This window comes from Heloderma suspectum, chromosome 14 (genome assembly GCF_057233095.1).
Source record: "Heloderma suspectum isolate Gila_16-S chromosome 14, 16-S_ref, whole genome shotgun sequence".
Taxonomy (NCBI): Eukaryota; Metazoa; Chordata; class Lepidosauria; order Squamata; family Helodermatidae; genus Heloderma; species Heloderma suspectum.
In genome coordinates this window covers 24,095,330-24,117,397 of record NC_139471.1, presented here as the reverse complement: position 1 = coordinate 24,117,397, position 22,068 = coordinate 24,095,330, and the positions used below count along the sequence as shown (strand labels likewise).

The window sequence follows — 22,068 nt, the reverse complement described above, 5'->3', positions numbered from 1 at the left end:
ATTCCGCACTCGTGGTTGTTTGCGGGGGCTTTAGATGATGTTGCGACCCTCCAATATCACTTCTGTTCTTTAAGAGCCCCTGGGGGTGGGGGGGTGGGGGGCTGAGTGAGGAAAATCGGGGAGGTTAAAACACAGCGCTATTCTGCTATGCCACTGTGCAACCTAGAGGTGATGCAGTGGAAAGGCAGGAAAGGAAAATAATTTCATGTAGAGCCCCAATCTTAATTTTGCAAGGAAACAGGAAATAGAAACAGCCGGTTAAGCAGCCTTGAGCAAACCTCAAAGGGCACGATCCTATGTGCGTTTAGACAGAAAAAGGCCCTACAATTCCCAGCATTCCCCAGCCAGCCATGCTACTCTGAGGTTGGCAGCAAAGTTCAGGGCAGGGGTGGCAGAAGACATCCATGGCCCTGCTAATGAAAAGGTTCATGCGGTTTGACCCCGTGAGCCCTGATGCCACTGCACCACTGGTGGTAACTCACGAGCATCCTGTCACTGACTTCCCTCCTGGAATTTCGAATGTTACATTCTAACATTCACCTTGTTCATTTTGAGAAAGAGCGGAGGTGGGTGTCAGGGGGAAAGGAAGGGTGCTTAATATGCTGCATGCAGGGTATTTCAGGGGTAGGCCACCTTTTGGGGCTGTGGGCGCATCTGGCCATTTGAGAAATTGTCCCAGGCACCACCACGAAATGGCTTCCGAGGGAGGTGTGGCAAAGGACAAGTCACCTGCCCCAACGACTGGGTACAAGGCAGAGGTGGGGTCTGAGCCCCAGCACACAAAAACGACTCCTCTGGAGCCCACAGGTTTCAGCACCAAGAGAAACTGATTTCACAGTGGTAGGGGAGGGCTAAGGGTGCATGGATTTTGGGACATCCATTCCTCCTGTGTTTCATGGGTTGTCAGGCATCTTTCATTCTGTTGTCCACTCATTTATGGAATCAGGATTTTTTTAGGGATACATACATGAGAATTTTGTTGCTGTTTCAAATGTGCATTTGCACCAGTGTGCACTTGCACAAACTCCCCCCCCCCCCCAAGTACACACACACACACAAACCAGTCCACGGAATCCATGCGGCTCAGAAAACGCTGGTCCGCTGTGGAATCTGCAGGTCGGATTCATAGAGCTCCAAACCCCATTGACTCCACTGTGGATTTCTCCGACCTCCCTCGGCAGGGCACAGTGGTGGATGCCAAGGGTGTCTGGGGAGTACTGGAGCCTGGACACCTTCAATTAATCTGTTTAAAATCTATGAAAGACACGATTCTATCCAAATCAAAAGTCCCAACCAAGGGAAATTGTTTGGATGCATCAAGTTCCTTCCATTTGCCCAAAACTTGCACGTCTTAGGTCTGTAATTCCTGTACATGTACTTTGAAGGTGTCCCTTTGGGGGCTGCAGAATTTCTTTGGAAGAATCCGACCCCATCCTCACTTCACACAGGAGCACACAGGAAAACAATCAGGAGGTCTCCACAGGTTGCGAGAAATGAACGGCACCACCAAATGCCAAGGTACAGTCAGAGACCGACTCCCACTGGATTGGAGGCACGATGGGTCACTCACAGCCTAGGGAGCTCATGCCATGGCAGGGAGTGAAGGAGCGGTCGGGTCACTCATGGAAATCTCTGTTCATTCAGGGATCATAGAATCATAGAATAGTAGGGTTGGAAGGGGCCTACAAGTCCATCGAGTCCAACCCCCTGCTCAATGCAGGAATCCAAGTCAGAGCATCCCTGACAGATGGCTGTCCAGCCTCATCTTGAATGCCTCCAGTGTGGGAGAGCCGACCACCTCCCCAGGTAATGGGTTCCATTGTCATATTGCTCTAACAGTCAGGACGTTTCTCCTGATGTTCTGCCGGAATCTGGCTTCCTGTCACTTGAGCCCATTATTCCATGTCCTGCACTCTGGGATGATCGAGAAGAGATCCTGGCCTTCTTCTCTGTGACAACCTTTCAAGTACTTGAAGAGCGCTATCATATCTCCCCTTAGTCTTCTCTTCTCCAGGCTAAACGTGCGCAGTTCTTTCCATCTCTCCTCACGAGGCTTTGTTTCCAGTCCCCTGATCATCTTTGTTGCCCTCCTCTGAACCCTCTCCAGTTTGTCTGCATCCTTCCTAAGGTGTGGTGCCCAGAACTTGAGACAGTACTCCAGATGAAGCCTAACCAGTGCTGAGTAGAGGGGAACTAGTACTTCCCGGGATTTAGAAGCTATGCTTCTATTAATGCAGCCCAAAATAGCATTTGCCTTTTTTGCAGCCACATCACAGTGTTGGCTCATATTCAGCTTGTGATCGTCAACAGTTCCAAGATCCTTCTCGCTTGTAGTGTTGCTGAGCCATGTATCCCCCATCTTGTAACTGTGCATTTGGTTTCTTTTTCCTAGGTGCAGAACTTGGCATTTATCCCTATTAAATGTCATTCTGTTGTTTTCTGCCCAGCGCTCCAGTCTATCCAGATCACTTTGAATTTTGTTTCTGTCTTCCAAAGTCTTAGCTATCCCGCCCAATTTGGTGTCATCTGCAAATTTGATCAGCATTCCCTGCACCTCCTCCTCCAAGTCATTAATAAAAATGTTGAAGAGCACTGGGCCCAGGACTGAGCCCTGCGGTACCCTGCTTATTACCTCTCCCCAGTTTGAGGAGGTCCCATTGATAAGCACTCTTTGACTCCAATTCTGTAGCCAAGTGTGGATCCACCGGATCGTTGTTTCATCTAGCCCACTTTGAGCTAGTTTGCTCATCAGGAGATCATGGGGCACTTTGTCGAAAGCTTTGCTGAAGTCGAGGTATATGATGTCTACAGCATTCCCACAGTCCACAAGGGAGGTGACTTGATCAAAAAATGAGATCAGATTCGTCTGGCAGGACTTGTTCTTGACAAATCCATGTTGGCTTTGAGGAATCACTGCATTGTTTTCAAGGTGCTTTATCATCTGCTCCAGAATTTTCCCAGGTATTGATGTCAGACTGACTGGTCTGTAGTTCCCAGGTTCCTCCTTTTTACCCTTTTTGAAGATAGCGACAACATTAGCCCTCCTCCAGTCATCTGGCACTTCACCCGTCCTCCATGATTTCTCAAAGAGAATAGACAGCGGTTCTGAGAGTTCTTCTGCCAGTTCCTTTATTACTCTAAGATGCAGTTCATCTGGCCCTGGAGATTTGAACTCATTCAAAGTAATTAGGTGTTCCTTGACCATATGCCTATCGATCTCAAGTTGCAATCCTGCCCCTTCGGCCTGTACTTCGCCTTTGCCAGGGGGGTCGTAGACCCTCTTTTGGGAGAAGACTGAGCCAAAGTAGGAATTGAGCACCTCTGCCTTTTCTTTGTCATCTGTTATTGTTTTGCCATCCTTATTTAATAGCTGAACCACCATTTCTTTCCTCTGTCTTTTACTATGCACGTAGCTGAAGATAGCCTTTTTGTTGCTTTTAGCATCCCTCGCTAACCTCAGCTCATTCTCAGCTTTAGCCTTCCTGAAGCCATCCTTGCATTTCTGTGCTACCTGCCTGTACTCTTCCTTTGTTACTTGGCCTTCTTTCCACTTCCTATATGTGTCCTTTTTTGTTTTCAGGTCATCTCTAAGCTTTTTGTGAAGCCACATGGGCTTCTTCTGTTGTCTTCCACCTTTTCTTCTTGTTGGAATTGTTTGTGATTGTGCCTTGAGAATTTCCTTTTTTAAAAGCTCCCACCCATCTTGGACTCCTTTTCTTGTTAGCGTCGCTTGCCATGGGACCTTACTGATCATTGTTCTGAGTTTATTAAAATCAACTTTCCTAAAATCCAGAGTATGCGTTTGACTACACTCGGCTTTTGCTTCTCTTAGAACCAAGAACTCAAGTACAACATGGTCGCTTTCCCCCAGAGTTCCTGTAACTGCTACTTGATCCACTAAGTCATCTCTGTTGGTTAGGATCAAGTCAAGGATAGCCGATCCTCTAGTTCCTTTCTCTACTTTCTGTAGGAGGAAGTGATCCGCCACACAAGTCAGGAATTTCCTGGAGGGGCCATGTTTTGCAGAATTTGTCTCCCAAGAAATATCGGGGAAATTGAAGTCCCCCATTACTACTACATCATGCTTCCTTGAAACATTGGCTTTTTGCTTTTCAAAAGTTTCATCCTCGTCTTCTCCTTGATTGGGTGGCTGGTAGTAGACTCCGACCACCAGGTTCCTTTTATTCTTTGCTCCATTTATTTTGACCCAGATGCTCTCGATGAGGCTACCAAGCTCCTCCTCCTGTATTTCTGTGCAGAGATATGTCTTTTTCACATACAGTGCAACCCCACCTCCCTTTCTGTTCCTCCTGTTCTTTTTGAACAAGTTATATCCTCCAATTGCTGTATTCCAGTCATGAGAGTCATCCCACCAATCTCAGTTATACCTATCAAGTCATAATTTCCCTCTTGTATTAAGAGTTCAAGTTCGTTCTGTTTGTTTCCCATACTCTGGGCATTAGTATATAGTGCTAATATTTATGATTTATTCAGGATGCTTTATGATTTATTCAGGATGATTTATTCAGGAGGTCCATGCCTCGTTGGCCAGCTCATACCATGGAGGGAAGAAGGAAAATGCACTCACACAAGGTTCCAGAGAGTATAATTTGCCCTGGTCCTTTTTACTTCAATTCATACCAGGCAACTCGCATTCTGTTCTTTTCCTCAGTTCACACAAGGCAGTTCCCATTCACCTGACGCCATGTCCCACAAACCTCTGTAACCCCCCCAAAAAACAAAAAAACAAAAGCAAAACAAAAGCTCACCAAGTGCTTAAATTACTGACTGCCTCTTTAAAGGCGGTATCCCATCAGCCAAGGCAGAGTCATCCCACGGGCAGCCTCAGACTGAGTCCCAGACTTGGAGATTTCAAAAGGTCTCTTGCCTTGGTGCGCACTTCTGGGATGTTCAGTGAATGGCGGTCCAAATCGGTTCAGTTCTCCTAAGAGTTTGGGATCCGAGTCACAGCACCAAATTGTTAAGGAAATATCCAAGGCAGGTTAGTTTGAACAGCCTGAAATCTATTAAAGCACATTACGGCCGTGGGAGAGACAGGCGAAACTGTGTTTCTCCCCCGGCAAAAAAGAAAACAGGATGCATTTATACAGACCGAAAGTTGGAGAACAAAGAAAACACACTATGCATGCTTAGAAACCAATTAGTACTCAGCTACAGTCTTATCAGCACAGCAGCCTTCTTACCTTTAGGGATGAGTTACTTTGGTGGACAGGAATTTCTTGCTTATGAGCAAGTTACAATTACCTTCCCGGTCAGACACACACACTCTCTCTCAATCCCATCAGGCGCCTCGCCTGAACCAAGCTCCTTACAAGGGCTAGTCAGGCCCACCTTCACACTAATCATGCTATAATTACAGTTTGCATACACAGGTCATTATGAATAGCACCCCTGTGAAATGCAATGTTCTCTGGGCGGTGGGACTGATAATCCAGCACATATGCAGGGCGCTAGGTTGGCGGAAACTGCTCCAAACACTGAGCAAGCGTGGCCCAATCCCTCAGAGCATTAGTTTAAGTAACCTGCTGCCTCTGGCACAGCCATCCTGCCTCCCCAATCCCTGACAAAAGGTGGCTGACTGTTGTGGCCACAGTGGTGAGAGAGAGGAAGGAATTTGGTGGTGGTTGTTCCTTGCACAAAGACCGTTTTTCCCACGAGGCAGTGCAAAAAGACCTCTCATTTCCCCCAATGTCACCAGGAGAGCTAGAAATGGGAGGAAACGGATGTTTCCATCACTTTGGCAGATGTGCGGGTGCATTTTGTTTAAATCAAAATGGCATTTGATACCACCCTTCATTATGCAGGGAGTTCCCCTTGGAGGGACGCCAGTTGCCCACCTGTCTCAGATAGTGAAATGTCTGGAAATGGAATGGTCTGAGCCACTTCATTGCATTCAGTCCGCGTGCGCTATTGCCCCAATCTTCTTTCACAAAGCTCAGAGCAGGCCCTGGTGGGGCTCCCGTCCAGCCCACCAGCAGGCATCCACACCCTCCTTGCCCCCTGTATTCTCTGTGAAAGACTTAAGCCATTGCTTTGTTGTTGTTGCTTTTTAATAGGCAAGAAGGGTTTTCAGGGCATCTCTGGGAAAACTGGACCCTCTGGCCTGGAAGGTAACATGGCAGCAGTAATGGGTTATGGGGCAGCAGCAAGGGAGAAAGGGAATCGTTGATGAAGAGAGCAGGAGGCTTTACGCCCCCCCCCCTTTACTATATATTTGGCTCTCCTCTTCAGCAATATATTGAGGAGGGTCACGTTTTATGTAGCACATGGGCCCAAACGTGGATTTGCCTTGTCAGCTGTAGGGCCCACCATTGCCCCAAATGGTTGTCAGTTTTATGTGCCTGCCCTGCAAGAGTCATTCCAAGTTCTCCCAGTCTCTTCAAGGCAGATGATGTCATTGAGGCAACTCAAAATGTAACACCAGTTTTCCTAGCTGGCCAGCATCTCTGGGCGGCTCAGCATTGCATTCCCCTTGCTGGGGTGTTCTGTGGCCACCGAGGTTACAGGACACTAGATTTGGCTTTCTTGCCCTGCAGTCAACTAGGGTTAGCCTCCTGATCTTTTGTCGTGTGGCCTATGTCCTGTTCAGAGGTTCTTTTAAAATACGTTAGCAGTATGTAGGCAACCCCGGGTTGCCTGCTTAACCACACTTATTTAAATTCCTCACAAGCCCAGATGCCATCTGAGAGTAAGATTAAATTTTTCACTCTAGACATAGGACACACAGAGTTTCCTATTTCCAGAAATCACTCTCTCAGACAAGACCTGTCTGTGGTTTCTTTTACTATAAAAAAATCAGCATAACAATTCTAAATACAAGGCTTATGTGTGCATAGGTGTAACACATGATACATTCAACATCACCTTCAGTCAAATCTTCTAAGTAGTGCAAAAACAATTCTTAGTTTCAAGCTTACCAAGATGGTTTACAGGAAACACGCTGGGGCAGCTGATCCAGAGGTATAGCTCCCACTGTCCCATGTTTCAAGACCCCTTTATATACCTTTTGGAGGCTATAAATAAAATATGTGTAGCACATTTCATGTATGTTCTATTAAGCTAATATTCCTAAGGATACATTTCTACTTTGAATCAACTTATGCCTAAATAATCGTGTTGAGTTTCATACTTTTTATCAAGATAAATGATTGTATACATATCAACATACATATAAAAACATTTTAGAATTCTATGTCATGTTACAGGTGTGTCTGTGACACAATAATTATTTCTCCAACTCCATCCTGACTGGGGAGTGTGTGTTCTCAAGGCGCATCTTTTGTACTTGAGATCCGAGAAGATCTTCCTTGCTATCTCACCTAGTCGCATTTTCGTTTGTATAGTTCACTGAAGCCGCAATCCAGCGCATGTTTCGACAGGGAAGAAGTCCCACGACTCCAGCATTACCCAGCCAGCCATGCTGGCAGGGCAGTGCTGGGAGCTGGGGCCTCATTCTGCCCAGGCATGGGCAGGATCGCTCCCTCGCGCACTTCTGCGGTTCTGTGAGGGTGATGCCACTGTACGTCTGACACGGGCACCGGTCCCCTCCCCTGGTGCCCCCGGCGCAGACCCGGGCGCCTCTCGTCGAGATGTCTGTCTGGTCGGCGACGGGGGCCACTGAGCCGCCGCGCCGTGGCTCCTGCCCTGGCCCGTCTGTTTTCCGCTCAGCGCTGGGCCAGGCTTGACGGCTCTTGTTCCAAGAGACCAGGCCGAGTTGCGCCGGGTTTGGGTCGCGTTCCGGGCCTGCATTCGGAATGCAGAATGGCCCGCTCCGCTCCCACAGCCGGGGGCCAGGAGGCGCCACACGGAAGCTCTGCCGGGCGGCCGCGGCCGCGTCGCTGCGGTCTCGGGCGCGTCGGGGCGCTGCGGCTGCCGGGGCTCGCCCGCGAGTCGCCCGTCCAGCCCGGCAGAGCGCCGCGGGCGTCCCGTCGAGCCTCGCCCCGCCAGCCCGGCTCGGGAGATCCCAGTGACGCGCCTGAGCGGCGGGGCCGCGGGCCGCGCCTCCGCCCTCGCCCTCCGCGGCTGCCGTGCTCGGCTGCCCGCCTCGCTCCCTCCTCAGACGGGCCGAGGCGGCGGCGGCGGCGGACGCAGCGAGAGGTGAGGAGAGGGGCCCGCATTCGCGCCCCCACTGCCCCCGCCCGCCCGCTCGCTGGACGGGGCCCCGGAGCGGGGCGCCGGGGGGCCCAGCGCCATCCGGGGGAGGCTCCCACGTCCGCGGGGCTGTGAGTCCGCGCTGGGCTTCAGGCAGGAATACCCGAGCATGGCTGGGGATGATGGGCTTGTAGTCTACACATCCGGAAGGTGCCAAATTGGGGGAAGGCTTCAGGTGGGTGGGGTGGGGCAGACGCTTCAGGACTATCCCCCTTTCCCAGTCCCTCTCTCAGCCCAGGTTGCCTGGGTTGCCCTATCAGCAACACAATCGGGTCTTAGGATGCTCAGGGCCAGGGGAAAGCAGCTACCACGCAGGAAAAAAGAGGGCTGGTGCCTCTGGGGCAGATGGCGCTGCCCTGTCTCAGTTGTGTCCACCTACGTTCCCTTGCATGGAACATCGGCACGGGCTTGACGGCCAGGGAGGCCGAGTCACGGCAGTCGATCAGCGCTCCGTTCCCCGTTCAGCAGAGGCCCAGTTCTAAATCTTTGTACCTGGCACTGGAACACGTCAAGCGTTTGGTCAATGTGCTGCCCACCCCACTGCTTCAGGGACGTGCTTCTTGGAGCCGGCAGGAGTTCTCTCAGAACTAGTGTTGCGGGTTCCCAGGTGGTGGTGGTTCTCGGTTGAAGACTGATTACCAGGGCCTATGTCAATCTGGCTTCTGGCCTGGTTTTCGGATGGAGACTGCCTTAAGCACCCTGTGGAAGGACCTTTGCCAGGAGAAAGGTAGTGTGTGTGTGTGTGTGTGTGTGTGTGTCGGGGGGGGGGGTGACTCTCACGCTTCTCAGTAGCTTTTGGTATCATGCCCCCCTTCTGGACTGTGTGTCCAAGACAGAGTTCTGGTGGTTCCACTCCTACCTGGAGGGGTTGATTCCAGAAAGAGGTGTTGTGGGCATTAATGTCCTGTCGTTTGGGCTGTGGTGGCAGAGACAGTATTTTTTATCCCCAGTGCTATTTAGCATCTCCCTGTGACCACTGGGGGTGGGGTGGGGGAGTTCATCCTGGGATTTAAAGTGATGTGTCCTCATCAGAATAGAGATGACACTGCCTGGCCCTGTTTCTCCTCTTCATCTAATCCAGGTAGGACTGAGGATGCTCCAAATTGCTACCTGAACTCAGTAGCAGACTGGATGGAGGCCAATAAACTGACACTCAGCCTGCTGTATTCAGTCCAGCCCTTTGCTTGTACTGTGTCAGCATCCTGAGCTCCACCTGGATTTGGATCAAGAACAGATGCAAACATGGAGAGGGTTAAGCAAGAACCAGCGCAAGACACCCTATATAACATTCCCTCAATTAGCTGGGCAGTTTGATAAATAATAATAACATGTGATGATCATAGTTGATGATAGTTTTGGCCTTTTGGTCTTTTAGCTCTGTTGTTTAAATCTATTATTGGATTTTAAATATCTGCAGTTGTTAGGGCTTATTGTGGTTTGTGCTTTTTATACTGTAGTTTTAAGGTTTTAAAATGTTATATTGTATTTTATTATGTATTTGGTGGTTTTAATTGTTGTGAACTGCCCAAAGAGCTCTGGCTATTGGGTGAAATAGAAATGTAATAAATAAATAAATAAATAGTTGATAGTTATAATAGTTGATAATAGTAATTAATAATAAAAATTAATAATAATGTGGCCTGTGGTTCAAACATTGCTGACAGATTATTGCCAATTGGATCTTAACCACATGCCCTTAAAATAAGTCCTTTACCTTCAGTCTAGCTCTTCTTAGGAAAGAACGGCAACCATTTACAAACATTTTCTGCAGCATCCCACACCTTCTGGAAAGGGAGAATTCTGACCTTGGAATATCTTATCCCCAAAGTTAGTGTGATGCAGATCTGTTTTTTCTCCTCTCTGCGAGGGATCTCCATGTCATATCTGTGTGGTGTTTCCCCCCTCGCTCTTCATGAAGAATTTTATGGAGTGGCTCTAAAGTTACAGGCTGTTGTTGCAGGGTTGAGCCATACCTTTGGATACCCGGTTACTGACGAGGAGAGAGAGGGAGAGAACCGTCACCAGGATGAAAGCTCAGGTGTTGATCTTCACGCTGATCCTTGCATGCACGCTCCGCTTGACCAGTGGGATCCCTCTGCAGCCGGACTTTGACTACCGAAGGGTGAGAGGCCTTCCAAGGCGAGGAGAGGCTTTCTGACAAAATGGGAGGCTGGGGGCCTGTGCAGAGCTGTGTATGAGGCAAGCTTTGGCAGCTCCTGCCTGTGGCTGGAGGCTTTTGTATTTACCAGAAGCACATGAAGTGTGCTAGGCTTGCCCCAGGGAAGCAGAAGAGGTGGTCATTGCAAGCCCCCCTAACTTCTTCTCCTGCTTGGATCAAAATTGGAGTGGAAGCAGGGTCTGGGCTAAGCTAACTTTGGCGCCAGAGGCAGAAAATCCCACACGCACCTCTCCCTAGCAGTCGGAACACAACCCTAATAAATGAAGGGCGCAATCCTGTGCATGTTTAGACAGAAAGACTCCTGCAACTCCCAGCCAGCATGGAGTTGGAGGACTTTTTCTGTCTAAGCCTGCATAGGATTGCGCTTGAAGTGACTTAACAAGTTGCTCCCCTCGCATGACGCCCCAAATCAGCTGCTTGAGGCAGCTGCCTCACTCTGCTGAATGGCAGGGCCAATGCTGCAACACTGGTGAGGAAAATGATGGGCTGTCCTGTGTTCCTCTGCCCTGTAAAGGCAGACGGGACACCCGGCTTTGGAAAAGGCCGTTCTTCGTGCCTATGAAGACATGAGGAGTCATTGCATGGCTACGAGCCATGATGGCTTTAGATGGCCTATGATATCAGAGGTAGCGATCCTCTAGTTACCAGGTGGTGGAGGATACGAGCAGGAGGACGCTCTTGTGCTCATAGCTTGAGGGCTTCCCATGGAGGCAGCTGGTTGGCCACTGCGGGAACAGAACGCTGGACGACGTGGACCCTCGGTCTGATCCAGCATGGCTGCCCTTGGCGGAGGCTCGGTGCTCCGATGTCAGTGGGGCAGTGAATCTGCCCTGAGTTTCAGTCAGAACCAGTCAGAACTTTAAAGGATCTAGTCACTCATTCATTACATTTCTATACTGCTAAATAGCCAAAGCTCTCTGGGTAGTTCACAAAAGTTAAGCGCCTTGGATCACTCCGTTAGAGTTCTGAGTGAAACCTAGAGCCGATGCACCACCCCACAGACATCAGAGCCACCCACCTCCACTGGCAGCTCCTGTGCTCTCCAGCCTCCAGAACCACGTTGCCATTGGCTGTGCTGCTTAGGGCCTCTGTTGGACTTTCTACCTGTAAGCCCGGAGGGGACTGCTGGATGTGGCCCTTGGCGGAGCCTGCAAGCCTCTTCTGCTGTTATCTCCCATTGCTGATTGGAGATAAGAGGGTATTTAAAGGCAATTGAACTCAGAATACCCTGCATAGAACTGAATGTTTCTTCTGCAGGGTGAGAGCTGTTTCCCTGGGGCTTACTTCTGAGTGTACCTGCTTAAACTCTTCATCCCTTTGTCCCTGTACTGTCGCCTCTGAGTGGCAGTGGCTTTCTAGGATCTCCACCTGAGAAGGCTCTTGCCCTGCAGCTTTAAACTGGAGAAGCCGGGGATAGAACTGCGGAGCTTTGGCATGCAAAGCAGGGGCTCTGCCACTGAGCCGCAGCCTTTCAGCAGCCACGCCACCTGTACGCCTAGCTAAAAACAATTCAAGGACAGCTCTGAGTTGGGAGGACCTGCCTTCCGCAACATGAAAAGCTGGATGTCGCCAGTTGTATAAACTATGCAGTTTATTTCCCTCGTGCTGCATAAGTGATTATGCATGTTTAACTGCACTGAATAACTTATCCGGCTAGTCACGGGAGAGGCGCAGAGCTCTCAGCAGGGTTGCTGCTTTCGTTTTTGGAAGCAGCACCCTCTCATCCCTTGGCACCCTGAGTCCAAAGGATACACACAAAAACATGGATATTTAAGCCCTGATAACTGCTGTGTCTAGAGAGAAAAACAAGCAAGGTGTTCATTAGAACAAGGGTGGGTTGTATGAAGGTTAGTGAATTAACTATGCACTGTCCCCTTAAGCACAATCCAGCCCCCAGACTCAAAGCCCGCCCCACGTGTCTCTCATCCCATCAGCTAAGAGAGAACCTGCTGCAGGTCTGTGTTAAGAGCCCTGCCAGGGAATTGTATATAACCCTGTTGACAAACCTTCACTGGAGGTATTTGAGCAGGGGCTGGACAGCTGACTAGCCGGGGTGCTGCAGCTGCATCCTGCATTACAGAGTCAGTACTGAGCTAGATCAGGGTTGGGCTAGATCAGGGGTCCCCAACCTTTTTGGATCTGTGGCACATTTGGGAATTTGAGAAACTTTTGTAGGACTACAAAATGGCTTCCATGGAAGATGTGGCTAGTCCCATAATGGCTGGCTAGTCAAAAGAGGTGGGGGGAGGGAAATAGCCAGGCTACTAGAGAGGGGGAAATAGCACAGCAAAGAGGTAGGGGACAAGAAAGAGCGAGGCTAAGAGAGGGGATACACACAGCGAGGTGAAGAGGTGTGGGAGAGAAAGACCAAGTCTAGAGGCTAGGAGTGGAGAGAAATGGCACGATAAAGGGGGTGACCAGGAGAGAAAGATGAAGGCTAGGGATGGGGAGGAGAAATAGCAATGAAAAGGATTGCGTGTGTGTGTGGGGGGGAGAAATAGCAAGACTGTGTATAATTGCCAGAAAGTTGTATTTTCATATATAGGCATTTCATATGTATTCATTGCTATGGATATATACAAATCCATGTACATGTATTAAAAAAAATGGGGGGGATGTAAAAAAAGGAGACTCTTCATGGCACCCTTGGAGGGCCCTGAGGGCGCCATTGAATCCATGGGTGCCATGTTGGGGATCCCTGGACTAAATTATTTCTGAGGTCCATTCCAATTCTGTTATTCTATGATTATCAGTTGGGGAGCCTGAATTCAGTAGTCAAAGGTCAACATACAATGGAAAGGTAAACTGGGCTTTTGGAGATGTAAACTCTGACCAGTACATTAAATGTCCAAGAGTGATGCTAAATGTTAGACTGGCCCAAAGTCCAGCTAAATTATCATAATGCCCAGAGGTGCCATAGCAGGCATACGGCGGAATGAACAAGACCACTTTGGGATGGATCCAGATCTGCATCCCACTGATTTCAATAGGTCTACTCTAAGTATGACTCAGATCCGGATCCAACCCTTTTGAGTCCCATGGAATGGTAACCAGGATTCCTCCTTTTCAGGTGGATGGGCTGTGGAAGCGCATTGCGATGGCCGTCAGAGGAGCGGAGCAGCCTCTCGTCGCAGCCGAGATCGACATTTCGCCCATGCCGAAAGGGGATCTCTCTGTCGGAAGGAATATTGTCGTGTAAATACCCACTGAGGCTCAAACTGGGAACCTTATATGTAGCCGGAGGCAGGAATTTAGCATTCTGAATCTATCGCCACTAGGACAGTGCCTGACACACACCCCCCATCCTCTTCAGGCACAGAAGGAGAGGTGCAACATCAACCCCTGTAATGAGCAGGCAGCACGGAGGCTCTGGATTGGTCAGGCCTGGAAAAAGTGCAAGGTGGCTGCCCTACAGTGCTCGCCTCTTTGTCTGGCTTCCCGCCTCTCCGTGCTCCAGTGCAAAAACTGCCCGAAGCTCTGGGACCTCGGGGCCATGTTTATATTTCAGGTGGACAGCGGCTGTCACCAACCTGGCACTCTCCAGACGAGGTGGTCGGCAACTCCTTGTTGCCGTCCAACCCATATGGGGAGCACCAGGTGGGGGAAGCCAGCTGTGCAGCTTCGCCACGAGAAGGGAGCACAACACAAGGGCCATGCAGGGAATTTGGAAGTGCCCATGCCACTGCGTCCGCCCATCAGATTTGTGTTTCATGCAAGGAGCCAAGAAAAAAACAAAATTAAGTAAGGCTTTAGAGTGGATGTCAGTTGCATACCCATCTCTGTGTCGCAGTGAGAATCCACAAAGTCATTTCATTTGGATTTTATTCCAAGGCCTCCAAGGCTGGGTTGAGGGATGGGGAGGCAGGCTGCTCAGGGCAGAAGCATCCTCCTTAGGCCTGGATGGAAGCACCTTCATTTTCTCTTGTTTATAGGAGACTTGCCTGTAGGTATGTCACCTCCCGCTTTCAGCACACTGAGCGCCCTGGGAAATTCAGCATTTCCCGTAAGTATCAGCCACTCCGGTAGGGTCTAGTAAAAAAAAATCCCCCTCCATTTGCACCCTTTGATGAGGTTACAACATGGGACTGGAGGACACACCTCATGCAGACCAGCGTTCTTGACAGACATGATGATGGAGGGCGCATCGCAGAAAGCCAGAAGGTGTGGTCAGGCAGCCAATGTGCAATCAGTATTAGTATGGCCAGTATTATATTTCTTAGATGGCTTCCTAACAGACAAACCAGACTCACAGTGACTTACGACAGAATTAAAATGTACAAAATTTAGAGCAGCTACAACAGTGATCCAGTTAAAATAGAACCACCCCATAAAATTGACAGCCTTCAGCTGGTGCATTAATGCATCAGCACCATATGTCATCAAATGCCTAGAAACAGAGGAAAGTCTTAACCTGGTGCCCAAAAGATGACAGTGCTGGTGCCAGGCGGGCCTCACTGGGGAGTGTTCCAGAACCGGCAGGGCCGCCACAGAGCGCCCTCTGCCTCGTTGCCAACCCCCAAACCTCCCTAGGAAGAGGCACTCAGAGGAGGGCCTTAGACGATGAGCGGAGTGTGCGCGTCGGTTCATGCTGGGAGAGGCGCTCCATCAGGTATTGTGGTCCTGAACTTTATAAATTAAAAGCAAGGATGTTGCGAGCGCCCAGTTGGGGGCTCAAGCTTGGCAGGTTCTTGCCAGCTCAGCCCCCTGGACACTGGTTTGTGGACCCCCACACTTGCCCGACCCCGCACAAGAGTCGGGCAAGCGCGGGGGTCCCGACTCCTCTGCCGAGCTGCCCTTTTGCAGAAAACGGTGGCTCGCCCTTTTACGCAAATGGTGGCCGTAAATAGGCCCATTTATGCAAAATTACAGACGTTGGTGGTCTGAATAGGTGAGCCACCATTTCCCACAAAATGGCAGCTTGGTGGGGGAGTGGGATGCTGCGGACCACGGCCAGCAGGGCCAGCCAGCCAGCAGGGCTCCAGCATGTGGCACAGGCAGGGGTGAGTTTGCCCATCCCTAGTTAAAAGCAGCACCTCAATCTGGGCTAGGAAATGTACAGGCAGCCCATAGAAGCAGGCTTTTAAAACGGCTTTGTGGAGCTGATGTTTTTCGAAGACAGCTTTCCCCAACCTGCTGCCCTCCAGATGCATTGGTCTATAGCAGTTTGCATAGCCTGCACCCCAGCAAAGCAGGCTTTCATCCCAGACGGTCTACAAGGACCTTCTGCGCCGCATGTCAGGCTCCCTGCTAGCGCCGTGCTCCAGACCTGCTCCTAGGCGATAGTCCTGTCTCAGTCTCCCGGTCTCTGCTTCCCTTCCTTCCTCCTGGAGATGCAAACTGTCCTTTCCAAGGCAGAGAGATGGGCTGTTGTGAATGCCATCCCAAGATGCCCCAGTCCCATAAGACAAGTAAAGGCAGAGTGAGGCCCATTGCTAGGGATGGAGAACTTGCCAGATTTCACACTTTCAAACCCAATACACAAACCAGACCTCCGTTATCCTTCAAAATGTGCACTTCTCTGAATTTTGCAATGGAGTTCTCCAGTCACAAAATGCATACAAAAATGTGTATACGATGACGACGTGCACACAAAAATGTGAGTATCCATGAATGTAACATTAAAATGTAGTATATTAGGGAAATGGCTTGCAAAAACAGGTTACCTGAATGATCGTCTCCCCTCTATAGACCCATTAGATCACTATGATCCTCAGGGGAGGCTTTGCTATCAGTGCCACATCCTGCAGAGTCCCATCTGGCAGCAACACAGCAATGGGCCTTCTCGGTGGTGGCACGCTCCCTTGGGAACAGCCTCCCCACTGCAATACGTCAGGCACCGACGATCATGTGCTTTCAACAATTATAGCCTGGCTTTTCCTAATGTAGTTGTGTTGTTATAATGATGTATTGTTTTATAATTTGCTGTAAAACCACTTTGGGATTTTAAAAATGGGAAGCGGTATATTTCTAAAATAGATAAGTAAAGAAAACCATGTGTATTAGGCAAAATTGTGTAGAAAACATATAAGCATGTATTAGGAGAAATCTGCACAAAAATATGTACAAACTTTCATGGAAATTTAAAAAAAACCAAACCTTAAGTAAAATAAAACTTAAGACTGGGAAACTGAGAAACTCAGAGAAACTGAAATTGACCGATTTGACCATTGTGTAACATACATTTCCAAAAGGAGAGAGACAGAGAGACTAAGGGCAGGCAATGTTGGAAGCTAGGCCTCCTAGCTTTGTCTTGCTAGAGGTTAATCAACTGGAGGCGGAGGGTTGTTTAATTTACGCCACCAACTTCCCCTCGGTAAAAAGCAAGTGGTTGGTGGAGATGTCTCTTTTAGACCTTTTCTACATGAGGCTGTTAATCTGCTGCATTTACTTTCAGTTTTGCGGCAGAACTGAGATGCAAGCACTACACAAGTGTTTCCTTTCCTGCCTTCCCACTACATAACCTCTAGGTGGCGTGATGGTATAGTGGAATAGCACAAATACACATGTGAAAAAAGTGTTTACTTTTGCTTTCACAATTAAATGCTACATTTTTCCTGCTTTAAAAAAACTCACCAAAAGTACTGGTTAGACACAGAAGTGGAACTGGAGGGTCACAACATCTTCTAAAAAAACCCATAAACAACCATAGGCAGGGAATGATTAGTGCACAATAAATGCCTCATGTAGAAAAGCCCTGAGAGTGTGCTGGAGTGCTTTTACTCTTTGCTGCTGGTTTCATCTAGGTTTTTATTATGTGCTATACTTTTAAGTTTTTAATGTATTGGACACCACCCAGAAAACCTGGTTACTGACAGATTTAAAGGTACACTGAATAAATTAACAGATAGATCCTCATCTCCTGTGGTTGCAGATACAAATGGAGGACAAAGTACCATTCACGTCATGGAGACTGATTATGGCAACTATCTCATTCTGCACATTGAGACTGCTGGTGACACCGCACTGTATCTCTTTGGTATGTGACTTAGAGGTGGGGTGGGTGGAAGGGATACAGCATTGCTCTGTAGTCAAACATATGGGTTGTTGACATGCATGAGGTTCCCCATTTGGTCGATCTTTGGCATCTTGAGTCAAAACTCTCCCAAGGAGCTGGCCTGGGGGAGACCTCAAGGAAATCTGCTCACAAAAGGGAAAGAACGGGGCTAGATGGACCAAATACAAGAGGAGTCATGCTGGATTGGACCCAAGGCCTCTCTAGTCCAGCAATCTGTTTCCCACAGCGGACAACCAGATGCACCGATGGGAAGCCCACAGGCAGGACATGAGTGCAACAACACTCTCCTGCTCCTGTTCCCCAGCAAATGATACGCAGAGGCATGCTGTCTCCGGAACTGCGGGTAAAATACGGCTATCATGGCTAGAAGCCATTGATGGCCTTCTCATCCATGAATTCACTTAAATCCTCTCTTAAAGCCATCCAAGATGGCCACCTCATGACTTGCTGTGATGCAGAACTTGTAGAGCTGAGACAACATACAACTCCCATTTCACTTTCCTGTTTAGAGACTGCAGAAGGGGGCGGGGTGTCTTTAAATTTGCACAAATGGGGTTGCAATGTTTTTCAAATTTTTTTTAATCAGCAAACTTGCACAAGTGTGCAAGATCTCAAGTCTGTCTGTCCACTATGTAGCCCAGCAGAGGCATATTTCCCTCTTGTAAATATCCTTGTCAGTTTCATCCTCGCCACACACTATTTCCAGCCCAGCCAGATTCCTTACTTGTCAAAGAACTTGCCAGCCCTTCCCTGGGAGGGGAGGATGAAACTGACAATTTCTTTGACAAATTTACCCCCCCCCCCATCCAATTTGCACAAATTGCCATCTTTAAAAAATGAATGGAATCCATGTGTTGGATCAACTCTACAGATCGAGCCAATGTCAGCAGGGGGAAACGGAACGAAATCCACCAGGGCCAAACTGGAAAAAATCATCGAGATTTTGCCCCCAAACTGAATTCTCATACATTCCTCCTTGCAGCCCAGCTCTGGAGCTCATTTTGGTGACACCCCCCTTTTTTTTCTCCCCAGTGTCCCTGGGAACAACATTTTGTGACTGTTCCTGGAAAAAATATGGCGGCCACAGCCTCAGGGGAGCATGCCAAGAGCAAGGGGGTTGTTGGGGCCGAGGGTTGGAGGAGCACAAAGAATTGAACCTTTTTGTAAACAAAGCAGTATCCCGCTTTATTCAGCTCCTTGCTTCTGTCTAAAGCTAGGGGCTTAGAAGTGTTGGACACCGTCACTGAAAAATTCAAGAGCTACGTGAGATCTCTGGGATTCTCCGAAAACGACATTGAGTTCCAAGACAGAGATGGTAAGAGCAGCTGGGCCTTTGGGTTCATTACCCCTCAGTAGGTGGGTTTTTTTTTTCTTTTGGGGGGGAGGGTAAGGGACAGGGAGAAGAGAAAATCAACAGAATACTCTGAAACATGGAGAGGGGGCATAACAGCCTAGTCATCGATTGGAGGTGGGGCAAAATCTCCTGTTTTGTTCAGGGTGCACTGGCGTACATCCATGAGTGAAGATTTACAAGGCAACAGGTGGTACAAAATCCATAGCAGTCTGCTGGGATGCAGGATCAGGTCTACCAGGGTGGAGAGAGACAGCAATGCCTCCATTATGGAACAGTTTCCCAAAGGAGTTCCATGCAAGGCCCTTGCCCCACTTTTGCCTCCTTTTAATCATGCTCCTGAAACTGACTTATTCCAAAGTGTATGTTTGATTTGGAACCATTTAGATTATGTGTTTTCATTTGCCAGTGTTTTGCAGTGCTGTTTTATTGCTTTACACAACCCACAGATGAGAGGGAAACCCATGGGCCAATTCAGACCGCAAAATAAGGGCTCACATGACTGAATGCTTATCCAAACCAAGACATTACCTGCACGCAGAAAGTTAGCAGATCAGGGCACCTCATCATCTATCCTTCTCCCTGGCCTGCTCCATTTCTAAACACAGGGAATTGTTTGCTTAGAGAAGCATTCAGGCGCGTGAGTACCCACCTGCTGCTGTTATGTGGCACATCCTAAAGAAAGAGGTTTTTCCTCTCCTCATCGAAGGGTTGTGTGGACTGCACCATCTCCCAGTTTATGGCCTGTGTCCCAGGCTGTCCCAGCTGGGGGTTGTGAAATCCAACCTAAAAGTCACGGAATTCAAACAGAGGGTTCTGCTACCTGAGCTGTGGCTTATAAACACCTTTAAAGGTGTTTTTTTTTTTTTTTAGATTTTAAAGCTATTTATATGCATTAAATCCATTACCATTTCTTGTGGCAGGGAATTCCGTAAGTTAAGAGAGCACGGCATGAATGGAAAGGGGCAAATCTGTGGTGTTTTCAACAAACTGCTGGAGACATCCCTGCAGATCTTCCTGGGCTCTGTCTTCCACCTGCCCTGTGGGATCAATCCCCCTGATGCATGCTTGCATCCTGAGCTTTTCTCTGTAGGGACTCCTTTTTTTCTTTCTTCCTCTACAGAGCAATGCCCGCTGTCCAAGTAACTCTTTAAAAAGAACAACTGGAGACAAGGTGTCAGATCTCTTTGTACCCAGAACTAGCAGATTTGCATGGCAGTTGACAACTGGAAAACACAAATGGGGAAATAAAACTTGATTATCTTTAACAAGGGCAGGGGGGAGAACCTACTGGGAGGAGCATCGCACTCACTGCTCCAGACTTTGTAAGATCAGAAGCTTTAGATCAAGATAGCATGCATAGGGAACCCCAAAATACATACAAGGACTAATCATTCATCTGGGCTCCCTTTGGCTGGCAGAAATGACTATGGGGGTTGTATTGTTCACGCTGCCCCCAGGCTGCAGAAGCAGGGAGGGGCGGGGAGCACACTCGTATGATTTCCACCTTCCTACCCTAGCAATCACTATTTCATTACAAAAGCAATGGTATCCCAAACCTTACATTGGCTTCTTTCCCCACAAACCATCAAGGTTTTGACTAGTAGATGTTGTTAACAGCCTGCTACACAAATAAATAAATGGTCATTTCTTGCACCTTGCAAGAGCAGCAGTGTTTGGTGGTGCTGTAAAGAACACAAATGTTATTATGGGATATGTTTTCGAGGCCTTTGTCAGATGCAGGAGATCCTCCACTGGCAGAAATGTGGATGCCAACTTGAGGTGTTCAAAATAAAACATGGGAAGGGATGCAGGCAGGGGAGAGATGTGCAATTTAGTCCTATCCTCTGTATCTTTATCCCTTCAGGAGGGAGCATTAGACCAGGGGGCACAGGGAAGGCTTGTGGGATAGTTGCATGTTTTTTACTAGGTCCCCAAGATCAACAACTGCCAAGCACTTGTATAGTGGCTCAGCGGGGCAGGTGTAAGAACATAGGAAGAGCCCTGATGCTGGATCAGACCCAGGGTCCCTCTAGCTCAGCACTCTGTTCACACAGCAGCCAACCAGCTGCCCACGGGAAACCCACAAGCAGGACAGGAGCGCAACAATTAAAGATGTGTAAAGGGTCCCTCTGAGCATATGCTCAGCCCAGGTATTTGCTTCCATGATCACACCTGAGCTCTCAGCCTTTTCACACATAAATCCACACCTGGTTTCTCCCCAACTTTTCTTTCTTTGAGCAGCCAGGAAGAGACTTTTGTTCTCGCTGCGGACAAACAGTTGGAAGCCAGAAACATGTGCCGATAAACTGCAAGTCACCCACAGATCTACCAGTAGATCCTGGTCTACCTTTGGCTTAGACCTTCACATGTTCAGCATGAAGGTCTAAAGGGACATTGTAAGCACATTCAGCTGAACATGCTTAGAATCATCCCCGCAATTGGGAAACCGAATTACACAGGACTGATGTTTGCAAGGAGGATTGGAAGTGTGCCCAGCTAAGCCAGCTTAAAATCCATGTGAAGATGGGTAATGGAGGAGCTGGTGCACCCCCACCACATGTCCTTTGAACGCGAGGAGACCTAACACCAGTGGAGGCTGGTGGCTGTGATTTTGGTAGAGCAGTGCATCCATCTGGGTTTTACTCAGAACCAGCCAGAGCTCTGAGCTATCCAAAGTACTGACCCTATTTTGGGAGTGGGGTTCAGCACCTTGGATAGCTCCTGGCTGGTTCTGACTAAAGCCCAGAATGGGTGCAAAGCCCCACCACAATTGGAGCCTCTAGCCTCCACTGCTTAACACCATGTTAGGACATTTCTCCCAATGTTTCGCCGAAATCCGGCTTTCCTGCAATTTCCACCTGTTGGTTCCAGTCCTGCCCTCTGGAGCAACAGAGAATAAGTCTGCTCCACCTTCTCTGCATGACAGCCCTTCAGGTCTTTGAATGACTGTCTACAGCTGCAATCCTATACCGACTTACCTGGTGTTCTTAACTGCTTAACATCTGAATAGGGCTAAACGCACGCACGCACAGGTGTCAAGAAAGACTAGAAACTGTGCCCTTTTGCACTTGATTGCCATTTGAGCATGGTCTACGACAATGCCATTAAAGCGTCAACACATGCAACATAACCAGGGACCATTTGCATCAGCAGTAATTGTGGACACACAAAATAAACGGCAGCCTGTTCTCTTCAACTTCCTGGCCTACTTTGCTTAAAATGCTGCAGCAGCAACATTCAGCCATCACTGAGAAAATCAAGAGGAGCTTTCCCCACTGAGTGGAAAGGGGCTTACGCCCAGGTGTAGAGGAAACGCCGGAAGACCTTTGTAGTCACGAGGAGATAGGG

General features: G+C 48.8%; 1 protein-coding gene across 3 annotated transcripts; it reads left to right on the top strand.

Annotated features, from left to right (window-relative positions):
* Window positions 1-6,794: 6,794 nt before the first annotated feature.
* LOC146335820 (epididymal secretory protein 4-like) lies at window positions 6,795-20,406 on the top strand. Of its 3 annotated transcripts, XM_084820766.1 has the most exons (8): window positions 8,079-8,118; window positions 8,780-8,899; window positions 10,133-10,294; window positions 13,422-13,546; window positions 14,284-14,354; window positions 17,223-17,327; window positions 18,580-18,681; window positions 19,841-20,406. In XM_084820766.1, exons 3-8 carry the CDS (start codon window positions 10,199-10,201, stop codon window positions 19,861-19,863), a joined length of 522 nt encoding a protein of 173 aa, XP_084676892.1. In that variant the 5' UTR covers window positions 8,079-8,118; window positions 8,780-8,899; window positions 10,133-10,198; the 3' UTR covers window positions 19,864-20,406. The 3 variants fall into 3 exon arrangements, with proteins under 3 accessions (XP_084676890.1, XP_084676892.1, XP_084676891.1); XM_084820765.1 differs by lacking the exon at window positions 8,780-8,899; XM_084820764.1 differs by lacking the exons at window positions 8,780-8,899; window positions 10,133-10,294 and having other exon boundaries at window positions 6,795-8,118; window positions 19,841-20,392.
* The last annotated feature ends 1,662 nt before the right edge of the window (window positions 20,407-22,068 follow it).

Excerpts from the sequence above, each read along its gene's own strand:
- LOC146335820 (XM_084820764.1), top strand. The coding sequence starts at position 7,783 with ATGGCCCGCTCCGCTCCCACAGCCGGGGGCCAGGAGGCGCCACACGGA. Across the intron at positions 8,119-13,421 it reads GGCGGCGGACGCAGCGAGAG|GTGGATGGGCTGTGGAAGCG; the intron begins GTGAGGAGAGGG and ends CCTCCTTTTCAG. Across the intron at positions 14,355-17,222 it reads TGGGAAATTCAGCATTTCCC|ATACAAATGGAGGACAAAGT; the intron begins GTAAGTATCAGC and ends CTGTGGTTGCAG.